Below are 17,194 nucleotides of genomic sequence, written 5' to 3' on the forward strand. Positions count from 1 at the left end.
CTACTCCTCTTCATCTCTGCACTTGGTGGCTCCTTCAGCACAAGCAGCAAGATCCCAGAGCCTTATCCATCTACCTTCTACCAATCCTGGCGCTGCGCTCATGCTGGTCAGGCAGCATGAGAGCAGAGGCAGGATTGACTGGAGCGCCCTGCTCCGATGCTCTTTCAAGCCCTGGAGGCCCGTGCTTGCTCTCCACCCAGCTGTCTAAGATAGCTTGGGTTGGAGTTTTTAAAGTGTGTGTGCCTGACTGGTCGTCGCAAGACAGCAGACCAAAGTGACATGCGCACTTTAAAATGAATAGCACTGTTCCCACTGTTCCTCCCTTCTGCCAGCCCCGCCCTCTCGGATTCAGCTGCTTGCCAGAATGAAAAATAAAATGGTAATAAATGTGTTTTATTACCATTTTATTTTTCATATTTTCCTTCACTTTCAGCGGCGGGGCGATGCTCCTTTGCCCTCATGGAGGCACTGCCGCCATTATTTAAGTCTTTTTTTAGGTATTACATAAAAGGAAGATGCTATTTAAGTGTAACAATTTTTATGCTGTATTTATTAGACTTGTTGTATGATGTTATTTTTTATTTTGTGTTGTATGTTTGTATTTTTCCATACATATTTAATTATATCATAGAACTCAGTGTGCAATTTGTTGTCTTTTTCTTGTTTTACATTTATTTTAATGTGTACTCAATTCATGACAGTCTAAATTTTTTATTTCAATGTCAGAATTAAAATGGAATACCCTGTCTTCCCTTATGTTATCTTTGCGATTTTTAGCAGATTTTACATGCAATGTCCATTTATTTAACTCGGTGAACCGGTGTAGCTCCTTAAAGACTTAAATACAACTGGCCCAAATCACAAACTGCCCTTTGCAGTACTTTTTGTAGTACTACAAAATGTGCCACAAAGTGTTATTCACAAACTACGTGTGGAGTTTGCGCGTCCGCAGTTACCAATTCATATGTGTGCAGAGTCCTCTGCCCCATCTGCAGAGTCTCTGCACACTTCAGTAAACGTTTTAATAGTAATGTGGCTGGGACACAGAGGAGTGAATTTTAGAAGAGGTCAAACTTACTTCGAGAAGAGATGAGATTAGGAAGGAGTAAGAAGGGTTTAGGGAAGGTCAGGGTGGGACCTGGGTGTAAGAAGGGTTTAGGGAAGGTCAGGGTGGGACCTGGGTGGTGGTGATCTTCTAACTGCTCTATTAGGACCAGGATTGTCGGACAGCCCTGAGACCCCTGCATCCACCAGGGCTGCAATATGCTTGGCGGTGCCGCTGCGACCCCTCCAAGCATATTACAAGTTTCCTCACTGCCACACATTTCCTGGTGGTGTGACCGGAATGAAAAGTGTGGTGGCGAAAGAAACAAAGTGCCTTTACTCCATGTGGCTGCATACAGAGGGGCACAACATGTGTCCGCTTATGTGCATGAACACCAGTACTTGTACGGTATGGACTGCAGCAGTCCATGCGGTGCAGGTACTGCCTTTGCCGTTCCATTGTGTTGCCTACTTCATCGCCCTGGGAACGCCAAAGAACTGCCCGCCAGACCAGGAGAAAACTCCTGATCTGACAGGCGGTTCCTACGTTGGTTTGGAGGTATGGAAGCGGGTCGGTCCCACTTCTGCACCGCCAAACTCATAATAAGGCCCTAAGACAATTGCTATACTCTGGGGGCAAAGACATGTAACTTACATTTATGTCGTAGATTTACACTCAAGTTTGTGAATACCAAAAAGTATTGAAATTTACTCAAATGTGCAAATTACTCAAAAGTGTATGTTACCCTTGTGAATCATGCCCCAAGCATTTACCGCAGATGTAAAATTGAATAGCAAAAAAAGATACCCATCTAGAGGCTGACTTGCACAATACGAAACCAAGAAACCTGTCATCAATTTCGACTTCCCCGCTTAACCAAATTGTGTGTTCCTCGTTTCCCTTCATCATCATATTTGAAAGCACCTTGAAACACATTAGTTCAAGATCTGTGCTTTGTAAAATATCTTGTGTTTAGTTTAATAGACAATAAACTAGAAGCCCTTTACAAAGCACTACCTGACATCTGAATTGTGGCTTAGGCTCACTAATGACGGTGGCTGAAAAGGCCCTCAGGGGCATGAATGCTTCTAAATTAATGTTTGATACTATTCCACCTAATAAATGCCAGTCAAAACATTGAAATGATCTAAACGCTAAAGTGAAACCCTTCACCAGAAAGAAATGCATATAAATTTTGAAGTGTTTTTACAGGGCCCGCTGTAGGGCAGTGCGACTGGTAGGGCTGCACTGGGCGCTGACCTGTGGAGGGGGCGCTGACCTGTGGAGGGGGCGCTGTATTTAGCAATAACTTATGATTGGAGAGTTGAGGGGTACTTTTGCCCGATGGTAGTGAGAGAATTCGAGGAGGCGGGGTGCCAAAAAAGATTGTTGCACAGGGTGCCACTCACGCGAAAGCCAGCCCTGATTGTTTATGATATTTTTGCCATGACGTTTGTTGCATGATTTACATGACAAACATTTTGATGGCTCAGCTCGTGCTGCTAGATCCAAGCCAGGCTCTTGGCAGGGCTCAAATGGGCTCTTCCCATTAATTTGCTGGCTTGCGTGCCTCCCCTGAAATGCAGCTTTTGTTGTGATCTTTGCATTCAAAGTCAATCAAGGCGTCCATAGATTTGCTCTCTTGGGTAAAACAGTCGGAGCGTGTTCCCTACTGATTCATGTTGGCGCGTAGACGCGTAGTTCTTTTCTTAGAGGGTATTTTGACACAGTCACACCATCTCCGTCAAAGAACTAATTGCGTGCGGAGAATTCGACGCACAGTGATGGACGTTTTACGCTACTTAACTCCAGGAAGTACAGAGCTGTAAAACAACCTTACTACAAGTAATTAATTGATCCACATGCAGCTTACAGACCTAGAAAGAGAGCCAGCTGATTTCAAGGCGCAATTTACAAAATGTCTAAACATTGTTCCAGGTCGATCATTTTTCATTAAATATTGTCACTTAAGAGCAAAGAAAACGCACGTGCTCTCTCCCTTGTCTTTTTTCCAATTTTTTTTATTAAATTAAGAGAGAGAGTATAAATAATTAAGGTACTACAACATGTTACTACAACATGTAATACAACTATTCTGTATGTCTTTTTTTTGTTCAATTTTTTTTTATTAATTTAAGAGAGAGAGTATAAATAATTAAAGTACTACAACATGTAATACAACTTTTCTGTATGTCTTGTGCCCCGTGCTGACCGTGCTCCCGCGGACGCCGCTAGTATATTATCGCGTTATAACGGTTCAAATAAAGCTCTCTGCCCCTAGGGGGCGTCCCCCGTTCGCGTGCAAGGCTATGTTTAGCCGGGATGGCTGCGCTGCCTTCACACAGAGGGGAGACGAGCTGCCGGTGCGCACACTTCGGGAGCCGGGGAAAGGCAGGTCGGCTCTGTCTTGTTCTCCTGCGACCTCTAGCGGCCCCTCCGGGCATCAGCAACAAGACTTTCTCATCTACTGCTGCAGGTGGAGGTGAGCGCAAAGCACTGCAGCCTCCGGTGCGACGGGGTGAGGGGAACGCACAGCCCCCTCTGTGAGTGGTGCGGGCTGAACACCGGCGAGCACGAAAAGAGGGCGCGCGGAAGATAAAGCTCAGCACCTCCCCTCGGAATACTCAGTGCGCTACCAGAGTCCGCGCCAGAGGAAACCTATTTCTGCAAGTCTGTGAGAACTCCCCTGAGCGCGGACCTGTCACCGTTGTCCTATTTCCGAGCACACCGGTAGTGTGTGCAGCCTTTCGTTTGACTATGTATGGAGTTTTATGCTACTGTGCATTTCGACAGATGGCTTCATCTTCAATGTCTTGTGTTTTGGAGCAAATGTTTGAAAAGCGATGCGCTCTGCTGGTGTGTGAGCTGCTCGTGGGGATGCTGGTCCTCAATTCAGTTCTGAAGCCGCCCAGATTCCTACTGGAGAAGTGACGCGAAGACCTCTGTGCATCGGCACTTGCAGGAGTAGTAGAAGAATACGGGCAGCAGGTGCTTTTCCTGCCTTCCCAGCTCATCTTCATTTGGTTGGGGAAGGTTCTCTGGATTTTTTTTTTATCACTTTTAAGAAATCAGACCTTCCTATGGAGTTCACCTGGCTCGCCCTCCTGAATATGGTTTTCCTCGTTGACTTGAATGGTGTCACACTCCTGAACATCTGACTTTCCTATCCGCGGAGAATCAACCGGCTGAGAGGTATGGGGTTCTCTTGTTTTGAAGAAGTGAACATGCAGTAGATAGGGGTTTTCTGCGGCCGCCCCCCATGGAAAACGTGTCCTTTTCCAATGTAAGCCATGTGTTGCCTGGCGCAGAACTAGCTGCAGATCTGAGCCTGCGGGCCCTGGCTGGCGTACTTCTCTCCCTGCTCATCCTCTCCACGCTGTTGGGCAACACGCTGGTCTGCTTGGCTGTCATCAAGTTCCGCCACCTGCGGTCAAAGGTCACTAACTTCTTTGTCATCTCGTTGGCCGTGTCTGACCTCTTTGTTGCTCTTCTGGTCATGCCCTGGAAGGCTGTCACTGAAGTGGCTGGCTACTGGCTCTTCGGCAATTTCTGTGACATCTGGGTGGCTTTTGATATCATGTGCTCCACTGCATCCATCCTCAACCTCTGCATTATCAGCCTAGACCGGTACTGGGCCATCGCCAGTCCCTTCCGATATGAAAGAAAAATGACCCAGAGGGTGGCCTTCATCATGATTGGTGTGGCTTGGACCCTGTCCATCCTCATCTCCTTCATTCCAGTGCAACTTAACTGGCACAAGGCCCCGGAATCTGACACAGCCTTGAATGCCACAAACCAAACCATTAACTGTGACTCAAGCCTGAGCCGCACCTACGCCATCTCTTCCTCCCTCATCAGCTTCTACATTCCAGTGGTCATCATGATTGGCACCTACACCCGCATTTATCGTATCGCACAGACACAAATCCGCCGGATCTCCTCCCTGGAGCGTGCAGTGGAGCATGCCCAGAGCTGCCAACCAGACTGCCCACATGAGAATTCACTCAAGACTTCCTTTAAGAAGGAAACCAAGGTGCTCAAAACTCTCTCCATCATCATGGGCGTTTTTGTCTTCTGCTGGCTACCCTTCTTTGTACTTAACTGTCTGGTGCCCTTTTGCGACATCAGCCTGTCTCTGGAAGGGGAGGCCGAGCCACCTTGTGTCAGTGAGACTACATTTAATATCTTTGTGTGGTTCGGCTGGGCCAACTCCTCACTTAACCCAGTCATATATGCCTTTAACGCTGACTTCCGAAAGGCCTTCTCCACCATTCTAGGCTGCAACCGCTTCTGTTCTAGCGCAGCGGTTGAGACAGTCAACTTTAGCAATGAACTGGTGTCCTATCACCATGACACCACCTTCCAGAAGGATGCACCGGCCACCATGGCAGGGCTCAGCCTCCCCAATGCGGTTCCCTCAGGGATGGAGGAGGAACTGCTAGATGGGCCCTGCTTTGGACAAGTATCAGTCATCTCACACTCCCAGGTCATTTCCAGGAGCCACAAGAACCTTCTGCTTCTGCCAGCAGGGGGAGTGCAGTTCGAGTGTGAGGCAGAGATTTCCCTAGAAACAATCACCCCCTTCACTGCCACAGGGGGTCTGTTGGACTGCGAAGCAGCTCACATCCACGCCCACTGTGTGGGATAACATGCTTCCTTCACCATATCATTGCCACAGTGGTGTTATTAGACTGTGAGGCTGTTTGCGACCATGCCAATTAACACCAATACCAATTATTGGCCCATATCCATTGTATTATGTCTGCAGAGCTGTATCACTTTATGCAGTCACCAAGTCACAACACAACTTTTACATGCTACCATTACAAGATTATTAACCAACTCAAAACAAAAACAATTAAAGACCTTTTCAACCCCACCAGTTCCAATGATTCTGCTTTGAAGGATTCTGGACCAGGAGGCAAGAACTCAGGGGCGTAGTTTCAGGGGACCTGGGGGGTGTTAAGGGTGTTACACCCCCTCCCACTTGGCTAAATGCATTTTCTGGTAAATAGTTGGGTCCAGGTGGTTTCAGTCGGGTATGGTGAGGTGTCGGTCGGATTTCGCCAGGAATTGTTCCATACACACAGACAAGATATGGGTTAGCATAAATAGACTAGAGGTAAAGTAGAACTCTCAAGACTTCTAGAATGTATCCTGCAGTTCTTTTCTGTGTTATGTGGGTTGACATTGCCAGACTTCAACAGAAAGTATACATAATTTTATATTAATAAAAAAAGCCATCTCAAACAAAAGTCATTTTTATTTACCTATGCAAAAGCGAAAGGAGGACCAGGCAAGTGTTTGAAACTGTTCAAATTCTGTAATTACCTACAGCGTGATTTAAAAAAAATAATTTGAAATACTGTTTGACCTACTGTTTGTAATGTTAACCACATGGATATGTACTTTTACTTTCATGTCACTACCTTACTCTACTGGTGTTATCGAAGAAGGTAAGGGTAAGACACCACAAAGTTGAATATTGAAAAAGAATTGTATAATTTTAAAGCGTTTACTATTATTATATCACTTTTATATTCTTATAAGATATACTGTAGGGAAAAATATGATGAATTCAGTGTGCATTTTATGAAAATGTTCTCCCTGTCCCCAACACATAAATACGTACCTACATAGACGTGTTTGCCTAGGCGCACACAAACACATTCCTAAGCAAATGCAAACACAACACACACTTGGTGTGTTTCTCAGGCTAAAGAATGAAATGTCCTGTACCACTGCTAAGTGCATCACACAGGCTGGCGACAACTAGGGGTGATCAGATAGTAATCAAATCACGCCCCTTCCTCCTCTGTGAGCAAAAAAAAACCTCGCAACTTACTTTGAAAAAGAACTGAATTTTCCACTTTCCCGTTTATGCTTAAGAGTGGGAAAGTGGTGTGATGGACTGTCAGGCAAAATTCCTGGAAAATCACAGAACTCGCTCTGGAAACTTACATACATAAAACTGCTCCAGCAAAAGGCAAATGTGCATTTGTATGTGTAATTGTAAAATGTAATTTATATAGCGTTTACTACCCCTGAGAGGTATTGAAGCCCTTTACATGTGTTTTCGGGGTTCGAAAGGGAAAGTTAGAACCCACATTTATTGTGAGTGTAAAAGATGGAGTTACTACTCAAGGAAAAATATTTTCTCTGCGGAGGAAAACAAAGTTGTTGTTCTAACGCGCACATCAGCTCCACACACTCCAGGGGATTCTCCACCGTGCAGTGACCTCGCAGCAGTCAGTTTAGCAGAGGGGGTCAGTCGTGAAAACCTACAACTTGCATGCATTTTGGTATTTGCCTGTGCAAATTTTATGTTAATCCTCTCCTCCCAAAGTAGGGAATTTAGCAGATCACAGGTGCACGTGTGCAATAGTTAGATTTCCAGCTTCCCACTAGGTGGTCTGTGAAACTGGGCAGCAAACTGTGTAAGTGAGTTTGTTTATTGATGGGTCTGTAAGCTATGGCACTCTCTGAAGATGGACACGGAGGTCACTGGAAATGTCTGCAGATCTTCTACTCCCTACCTACGAGGCCATACCACAACCTGCCAATGCTAAACGGGGGGATATGTGAAGTGTGCACTGCCTGGTAAATTAGGAGGGGTTTCATGCATGGCGTACCATCTCTTTGCAACACTGCAAGTTTTTGCCATAGTGGTCCTGAATATGAATGCTATGGGAGGAGTGCGATATTTATCACACCCCTTAAAATCCTATATCCCTTGGTTCAGAATCTAACAGGTGTGATAAGCATCATTCATGACAAGTTTATAGCGTTCAAATGGGGAATAACGTGCACATTTTGGTGCTTTCCGCACCAAAATCTGCAAAATGTTGATATTTACAATGTATTATTACCAGTAAAAGTTCAGCATGTGTGACCTGCCAACATTTATTCAGGGGACGTAGACTTTATTGCATCCAGTAATTGATGAAGACTCCACCCAGCTTCGAGAGTGTTAATTATTGGGTAATCCATAACTGAGGCTTTTGTTTTTCTAAGCTGTGCTGTTTGCTGCTCATGTTGTACCTCCCAGTGTTACCCAGGTAGATAGAGCATGTGTTATAACAGCACAGTTCTGTTAAAAACAGAGGGGAAAACACTTTGCGCCAGGTTTGCATCACAAAAGAGTCACAAACCCAGTGCAAAGTCTTGTCAGGATTTACTTTCCAATGAAAATCATGATTTGGTTTGGAAAGTTTCCAGATATGATACAAAGTAGCAATACGTTTTAAAAGTCTCAACACTTTTCCAACTTTGCATTTGGGCTTCGCTGTACAACACACATACAAAGTGGGACAAGTATTACATGTCATAGTATGTTTTTTGTACGGTAAGGGTATTCTTCCAGTAAAAAGCCTATGTTTGACAGAATGTACTCCACTGTCGCTACAATGCAAGGGTATGCACGTTGGTACATGGCAGCCTACCGCGCGCCAGTGATGGGGAAGCGAAAAACAGTGCCATAACTTAGTAAATATGGCCATAAAGTTGAATGTTGTAACTTTGAATTGTGGCACCTGTAGTTCACAATTATATTACATCACCACAATCAGACACCAGAAAACCTATAATCGAACTGACCCACATACTAAAGTTTTCTTCTTTTATTCCGGGAATCACTTTTAAGTTGCTCTGATATATACTGTTATCAACGAATAGATGATCATGTCTTCATTACTACAACTACGGGTCATGACTATAAGTGATTTACCTGCCTTTAGCATCAGGGGACCAGTAGTCTGTAGTTACTCTACATCATCATGACGGGTCATTACAATATCATTAACTGTTCTGTTTGTATTTAGTAATTTACAAATGAATTAGTCATTGAATTTGTATGTGGATCAATTAATTACATCTGTTATTTAACTGAATTCTGTATTGCATTGTGATGCATGTCATGTTTGTGGAGAAGTGTTGCTCAATGGTTAGAGCTGCAGACCCTGATGCAGAGGTCTTGCCCGGGACCAGGGTTCAATTCCTGCCTCGGTGGGTCTTGGGCTCAATTTCCCCAGACCTGATTATCACTCTGCAACTCTGGGCAATAGCTTGCTTAATCTCCACAACGGCCCCACCAGCGCTGGGATGCCTGGCTTCACCTTGGGGGGTGCCCAGGAGAAGACATTTCACAGGGAAAAGCCAGGAATGGTTCCACAACGGTATGAGTACAGCGCCAGGACGCCCCGTTGCTGGGGCAGCAGTGCGCTTTACAAATACAAATTCATTTAATTTCATTGAGGCAAAAGTATTTTATTTATTTTCATAATTGTTTCACTATTTGTTTTGAGCTGTATGTAGACCCTTCACTTGACAAAGGCTTTTACAAGCTGAGATGGGTCATACATTGTGGTGTCAATGCTGCTGTGCTACCACTGCCCTCCGCTGCTAGCCCTGACCCTGCTCCCACACCCTAATCTCCAATCTCCAAGTGTGTGCTCCTGCCCCCTCCCTCCCTGCTCCATGTTGCTTCCACTGCCGCTGTGCTGCACTCTGTTGCTGCTCCTTCTCTATCTCCCTAGCCTCCATTCTCCGTGTGGGACCCTGCGCCTCCCTCCATGGTCCATTGCGCTGCAACCACCGATGACCTTCCACTTAGCTTCTTTACTACCAAAGCCCATGCCCTGTCCCTGTCCCTCACTCTCTTTCTCCCAATTCTCAGGTCTATTGTGCTGCCACTGGCCTGTGTTGCTGCCTTTGTCACCCAACCCCTCATTTTCTGTGTGTGTGATCCTCCTCCTTGGTCCATTGTTCTGCCACTGCCCATGTGCTGCCACAGCCCTCCATTTCTGCCCCTGACCCTTGCCCCTACACTTGCCCCCAATTTTCTGTTCTCCATGTGCATGCCCGTCACTCCTTCCTTTATCCATTGTCCATTGTACTGCCCCAGCCTCCGTCCCCCTTATCCTTCATGTATGTGATCCTGCCTCCTCCCTCCCTGATCCGTTATGCTTCCACTGCTCTCAGCTGCCACGAAAAACAACCATTACAACACAGTCATTACAACGCACTACCTTTACAACGCAGCTGTCACAACACAACTGCCTTTACATTGCATGCCATTACCACGGATGCCATTACAATGCATGTCACTACAACGCATGCCAATACAACACATACCATTACAACGCATGCCATTGCAAAGCATTATAAGGTAACAATAGGAGATTCTTCTAGTTTTAGGGTGGGTATGGGTTATGGGGTACATGGGAATAGTAATTTTTACCTCTACACTATCCAACACTTACCCTACTGTTGCACTCACTGGAGTAGGAACAGTAATTTTTAATCCTATACTATCCAACACTTACCCCACTGTTACCCTAAAAGTATTATGCGTTGTAAGGGTTGTTTTTAAAAATGCGTTGTAATGGCATGCGTTGTAATGGTAGTTGCGATGTAAAAACTGTGTTGTAAAAGCATGCGTTGTAATTGTTTGCATTGTAACATCATATATTCAGCTGCCACTGCCCTCTGTTGCCGCCTCTGCTACTCCCTCCTATCTCCTGCGACCCTGTTCTCCTTGTGTGTTCCCCTGGCCCCCCTCTGATCTGTTTATCGCTGCCCTTGCCCACCTCCTCCCTGCCACCCAGTTCCCTTTGTGTGTGCCCCTGGCCTCTCCCTCCCTGGTCTATTGTGCTGGCACTGCCCTCCATTGCTGGCCCACACATGCCCCCCTCACTTTCCCTGTGCAAGCCCCTTCCCCCTCCATTCCTAGTGTCTTGTGCTGCCACTGTCTTCTGTTGCTGTTCCTACACCCATCCCCCCAAACCCACTGTTTTCCATGTTTGTGCTCCTGCCTCCTACCTGATCCGTTGTCCCGGAACTGCCCCTATGCTGCCTCTACCCTCCATTGATGCCCCTTCCCCACCCATTCTTCATGTGCATGCTATGCCCTCTCTATCCCTGGTCCATTGCCACTGCCCTCTGTTGCTTCTCCTTCCAAACTCCCCCATTCTTTTCCTTGTGCATGCCTTTGCCCCCTCCTTCTCTGTCCATTGTGCTGCCACTGACCCTCTTGCCTCAGTTGCTGTACCTGCCCGTGGGGACAGGTATATTTTTTAAATGATATGCTGTACTGTGGTGCTGGCACCAATAGCATAGTACCACAGGGGATCCGCGCTGGGTACCACAGTACCAGCTATTTGGTACAGTGGAAACTGCTGCCTGTTTCTTTTTTTAATCTAATGGCGGTCCTTCGGGCCCTCCTACATAACACTGGGGGCAGGGCCGGCGCTAGGCATGGGCAGCGTGGGCGGCTGCACAGGGCCTCCCACTCAGCCCACCAGCATGGCACTGGTGATGTGTCCTGTTGTTTCCCTGGCGATCTATTTCAAAGAAAGGTGTCGCCTGCAATTAAGGTCCATTGGAGGGGGGCCCCTCCCTGGGCCTCTCATAGATGGTGTCCGGAGGCATAGGGGAGGGAGACGGAGACGCTCCCTCAATTGCAAGGAGACCATTCAGAGACTCTGTGGGGGCCCATTGTCCAGCATTTTGGCGCCCCCACAGTTTAAACTTTTAGACCACAATCAATTCTCAAACCTATCGGACTGACGGTGTGAGAAATGCTTGTGGAGTAAAAGTTTGAACTGTGGGGGCGCGAAAATGCTGGACAATGGGCCTCCCGCAGTGTCTGTGAATGGTCTCCTTGTAAGGGGCCACTTATCTAAATTAGAGGGGGCCTCCCACGTTCCCTTTTAGCCCAGGGCCTCGCAAATCCTAGAACCGGCCCTGACTTGGGGTTAGGGTGTGCCCACCCTGTCCCCTTATGGGCTTTTTATAAAACATTTACAGGACTCGGGGTCTCAAGTCCTATAATGGCAGCTGCAGAATGTGGCTTCTAGCTGAGGGCTGTCAATCAAATCTTTCCGTACGAGGGCACCAGCCTAGACACTGGGCTACCGAAATGGCCCAAGGGAGAAAAAGCTCACTGGGTCAATCAGGGCGCCTCGTATTATTTAAATTACGGTGCACCAAAGTTTTTAGTGAAAGAAAAAAATGCTATCCCAATGGAAACTCTGATCTATCTAACTATACCTACACAGTGGTGACCGCCACTGTGTAATATTATATACAAAGACTCACAAATGCGTATGCTGTTAAATGTACACGTTTGCTTAAAATGTTTACATTGGAGTATGTATGTGTGTGTGTGTGTGTGTCTTTAGCCATATAGATATGCACATGCATATTCAAAGTCACATTTAAAACTCACGTGAGCTCAGCTATTGCCTCCAATAATCGCCGTTTTCCAGTGAAATGTAGTTATTTAAATTGTGTGTTGCAAGGTGCATTGCCTGTGGGGGGGGTTCTGTCACCTCCCTACAAATTCAACAGCTGTGTTGGTGGGGCCCAAGGGTCCGGGGGTCCGGGACAACTGAAGTTGGGACGTGGGCTCCATCTGGCCCCGCTGGATATGATGCTGTTTTACTCTCTTCCTTTGACCAAAAGCAGCGCAGTAACTTTGGGCCCTGAGTTGGTAAATTGGGCCTCAGATGCAAAACTCTGCTTTGAACCTGTCCCTCAGTACATGTTGTTGATACGTCCCGTGGGAATTCACTGATGCTAAAGCGGGCGAGAAGAGCATTAGTAAACATCAACATGTCCCAACAAAGCCTTTAGTTCCAGAGTGGCACGTGTGTACTACTACTGCTATCATTGATCAGCAGGCCTGTCTTTAATTGCTAAATGGCAATCGATTTAATTTAATAGTGTTTGCACTTTGTGGTAGAGGAGGCGCAGTGAGCTGCGAGTGTTTATGTGGGACGATGTGTTTCAGTGTGTTCGGGACAAGGCCCGCTCGTTGTGAATGGCAGTCTGCGGACGTTTTGTTTCTTTGGGGTAAAATCCGGGAATGCATCGAAAGCACCGGAAATAAGTTTTTGCCTGGGCCGTGTAACGTAGTTTCCGTTTTTGACAACCACTTTCATTATAAATGATTCAACTATGAGCTTAAACCTGGTAAGGCTGCTGTCTCGCCGCCCAGCGCTACTTTTTTTAACCCATTTTACTCGACATTGAGGCATTTCTTACCGACCTCATCTGCTCCCTTTGCTTGACAGCGCACTGTAGTGACACTAGGCTGTGAGTCACGGACCAGTCGCGCTCGCATTAGTTTTTTCTTTTAAAAATCAACTTGTAACGTTTTTAGAATTGTAATATACTCTTACCTGCTAAAACCTGTACTGCTGGTCATCTTGCTGATCCTTGCTGGCTTCCCCGCACCAGTCCACCGCGGCTGTGTGCCGTTTGTGTGGAGGGCGTCACAGGTAGCAGCAGGACCAATCGCCAGGCACTTCCAGACCGAGGGAGGGCGGAGCTAGGCTCCCGCGCCCTCCACTATATCAGTCCTATGTGCCAACGACCGCGCAGCGGACACGCCGCTGGCGCGCCGAATGCGCGCCAAAGGCAAGCCCGCCGGCGCCCGTCCGCGGCAGGCCGGGGACAGGGGCCACAACCCCTGCCCAAGTCACCACAACCTCAGGGACCATCCGTAGATATACGCGGGACAAACTACTCGCTCTCTCCTGTAGCCCAGGCAAGGTCCACACGCAGTGCATAAGAGCCCACCCAGACCTCATGTACGGTCCGTTCTCCTGCCTTTCCTGTAAATGGTGCAGTCGGAAGCAAACCCAGACAAACAGGCAGACAGTATCTGACCTACATAATTTGTCCTGCTTGTACTCAATGCAAGATCAATACCGAAACACTCCGCTGATATCTGGGACGTCATTAACAAAATGAATCCTGATCTTGTCTTTATCACGGAAACGTGGTTGAATGGAAACAATGCCCCAGACATTGCGAACGCCCTACCAGCCACATATAAAATCATCAAACAAGATAGGCAGGGCCGGAAGGGAGGGGGCGTTGCGATAATATTCAAAGACCGCCTGACATGCCAACCGGTGCAAGTGGTACAGCAGGGAGAACATGAAATTCTTCCGTTCAAAATACTTGACGCCGGCATTATTATACTAGCTGGAGCAGTAATCTATAATCCCCCAGGCTGCCAAGTGGAGCTTGGAGCCAGACTACTCACCCAGCTCCTCCCTGTTTGCCTGAAGCACAAGAATTATATAATTGTTGGGGATTTTAACATTCACTATGAGAAACCTGATAACCCAGCTGCTTCCCAACTACAGAGCGACATGCAGATTCTTGAACTCAGGCAATGGATTAAGGGGTCTACTCACATAGCAGAACACACCCTTGACCTGCTATTCTGTAATATTGAGGCCACACTTATCCAAGAGGTGCGACCACTACTATGGACAGACCACTCGCTTATAGCATTTTCATTGGGACTACGGGCAAAATGAACCAAACTCTGTAAGCCCCATCCAACAACTATCAGAGCCTGGAAACTAGTCACTGAGACATCGTTTCAAGCCCACTGGCACCTCTCGGACCCCCAGAAATCATGTCGGCTCTGGATCTAATCGCTCCCAGGCAAAAACCTAAGCGACCGCTCAGATCCCCCACGGAGAAGTGGTATACGCCCCAACTCAAGGTATTAAAAAGGAAATGTCAGAATATTGAACATCAATGGAGGCTGTCCAAACTGGATACTGACAAGCTACAGTATAAGTCAGAACTAAGAACTTATAATCACGCCATGAGAAGTGCAAAGAAGACCTATTATGCACAACGTATTAACGATAGCCGCAATTCAGCGAAGGAGCTATACAATATAGTGAAAGAACTAAGCAAACCAGCTAGCATGTCCCAAACCTTACCCCCCTCAGTAGAAGCTTGCGAGAAAATCAGCAACTTCTTTTCAGACAAGATTAATAAAATCTATTGTACTTTTAGCCCCACTATAAAAGCGGATATAACTAGTCAGAAGTTCCAAACCCCATTCTCGTAAGTATCACCAGCTTTAAGTGAGTTCACGCCCTTCACAGAGGCAGACGTCTTAAAAACAATGGGTGAAATTAAGTCAGGATCCCCCCCTTGACCCGTGTCCCTACTTCATTTTCATTCAGATTGCACCAACCCTCTGCCCATACATCACTCAACTTCTTAATCACTCCCACATGACTGCCACCTTCCCTGATACCTGGAAACAGGCAATAGTAACTCCTTTGCTAAAAAAAGCAGGCTCAGACATCCTTAATGTGGAAAACTATCGCCTAATTTCACAACTGCCATACCTCTCCAAGGACATGGATAAAATGGTAAACAGACAACGTTCAAATTACCTAGAAATTAATGATGTACTGGACCCATCACAAACTGGTTTCAGGGCCAACAATAATACAGAGGCTACGCTGCTGGCAGTGTTGAATAACATCAGAGCATGTGCGCACCAGGGAGGAGCCATAGCTCAGATACTTTTAGACCTGTCGGCAGCGTTCGACACGGTCTCCCACAACAAGCTTCTGGAAACCCTTTATGAAAGAAGAATTCATTCAAAAGCCCTGAAATGGCTCAGCTCATTCCTCAGTAACCGAACACAAATAGTCCAAATAGGTCACTTCCAATCCAGACCAAGCGCCATCAGCTGTGGTGTCCCGCAGGGAGCATTGCTGAGCCCCACCCTATTTAATGCCTATGTATTATCCTTGGCCAAAATCTGCAGGAAGTGGGAAATTGCAATTTGCTCCTATGCGGACGACACACAGCTGATGGTAGCCCTGGAGGAAAGACCAGAAGTTTTAAAAAGAAAACTCCACAACTGCCTCTTGGAGATGGCACAGTGGATGTTCGAGCACTGCCTGGAATTAAACACAGGGAAATCGGTGATTTTGCTCTTTGGAGGGGCTAAACTAGTTTGGGATGCCTCCTGGTGGCCACAAACAATCGGAGCTGCCCCTGTCCCTAAATAAAGGGTAAGAAACCTGGGCATTCTTATCGATGATGCTCACTCCATGAAGGACCACGTGCGGGCCCTTTGCGGTAAAGGTTTCGCAACACTGAAACTGCTATCTAGACTCTTCCCCTGGGTTCCGTTGGACTGCAGAAGAACAGTCACACATGCCCTGCTCATAAGTCAGCTCGATTATGGAAACGCCCTATTCGTGGGCATGAATGAGCACCTTTTCACGCGGCTGCAGGTATTTCAAAATGCCGCAGCCAAACTGGTCTGCAATAAAAACAAATTCAGCTCTGCATCAATGTGCATGAAAAGTCTCCATTGGCTACCTATCCGTCAAAGAGCAGTATTTAAACTGCTCTGTCATGCACACAGAGCCCTGTATTTAAGCGGCCCAATATCCTCCAGGAGAAAATTTAGTTCTATGTCCCCACAAGGAGCCTCCGCTCTTTTCACCAAGCATTAGCCAGAACCAAGCGCATTAAGAAGGTGAGGACTGGAGGGCGCTCCTTCTAATATCTGGCAGCCAGGAAATGGAATGAGTTCCCCTTGGACCTACGGCTCACTCCCAGCTACCTGATTTTCCGAAAAAAACAAAAAACCCACCTATTCCCTAAATATTAACAATGAATTGCATCCCCTCTCAGCAGCCAAGCCCTGTATTTCTGCTTCCAGCGACCTGATATCCCTTGGGATGAGTGTTGCGCTTTATAAATGAATACATAAATAAATAAATAAATAAATAAATAAAACTATGTTGTAACTTTATATATCACATTTATTTTTGAGCTATGGGCTTCGAAATGCAAAATGCACACCACCTTTTCAAACGAAAGGCGGTTGTTAGTATGAGGCGCGCATCCATAAAAGACGCCTATTGTTACTAACATTAAGGTTCTTGTTGCTTCACTGTTGTCCTCCTTGTTTATGTTTATGTTTATATGCTTTTAAAGCGCTTGAATGCCGAGGGGTCTTGGCGCTATGTTGAGTGGAAGGAAAAAGACTGAGAAAAGGAGACTTAAATGGCTGTAAACATCCAGGTCTTTAGCTTCCTTCTGAAAAGCTGATGGTTAGGTTGAGTCTTCAGGGGGAGTGGCATCGTGTTCCAAAGTTTGGAGGCGCAGTGTGTGATTGATCTGCCCCCCCATCTTGCTCGCTTAACCTTATTGTTAGCAAGACCATGATTGGCTGATCTAAGGTGGCGGGTGGGGGTATAAAGTGTAAAAAGAGCTTGGAGATCCTCAGCACCGCCACCATGAATAGCTTTATGTACCAAGGTCAGTGCCTTAAACTCAATGCACTTTTTGATGGGCAGCCAG

At 46.6% G+C, this 17,194-nt stretch overlaps 1 protein-coding gene across 1 annotated transcript; it reads left to right on the top strand.

Annotated features, from left to right (window-relative positions):
• Nucleotides 1-3,603: 3,603 nt before the first annotated feature.
• LOC144753443 (D(1C) dopamine receptor-like) lies at nt 3,604-5,737 on the top strand. Its single transcript, XM_078641131.1, has one exon. The coding sequence runs from the start codon at nt 4,305-4,307 to the stop codon at nt 5,691-5,693; it is 1,389 nt and encodes a 462-aa protein (XP_078497257.1). The 5' UTR covers nt 3,604-4,304; the 3' UTR covers nt 5,694-5,737.
• The last annotated feature ends 11,457 nt before the right edge of the window (nt 5,738-17,194 follow it).

The sequence above is a fragment of the Lissotriton helveticus genome, chromosome 5_1, assembly GCF_964261635.1.
Source record: "Lissotriton helveticus chromosome 5_1, aLisHel1.1, whole genome shotgun sequence".
Lineage (NCBI taxonomy): Eukaryota > Metazoa > Chordata > Amphibia > Caudata > Salamandridae > Lissotriton > Lissotriton helveticus.

What these genes read in the sequence shown, in the direction of transcription:
- LOC144753443 (XM_078641131.1), top strand. Translation starts at nt 4,305, where the DNA reads ATGGAAAACGTGTCCTTTTCCAATGTAAGCCATGTGTTGCCTGGCGCA.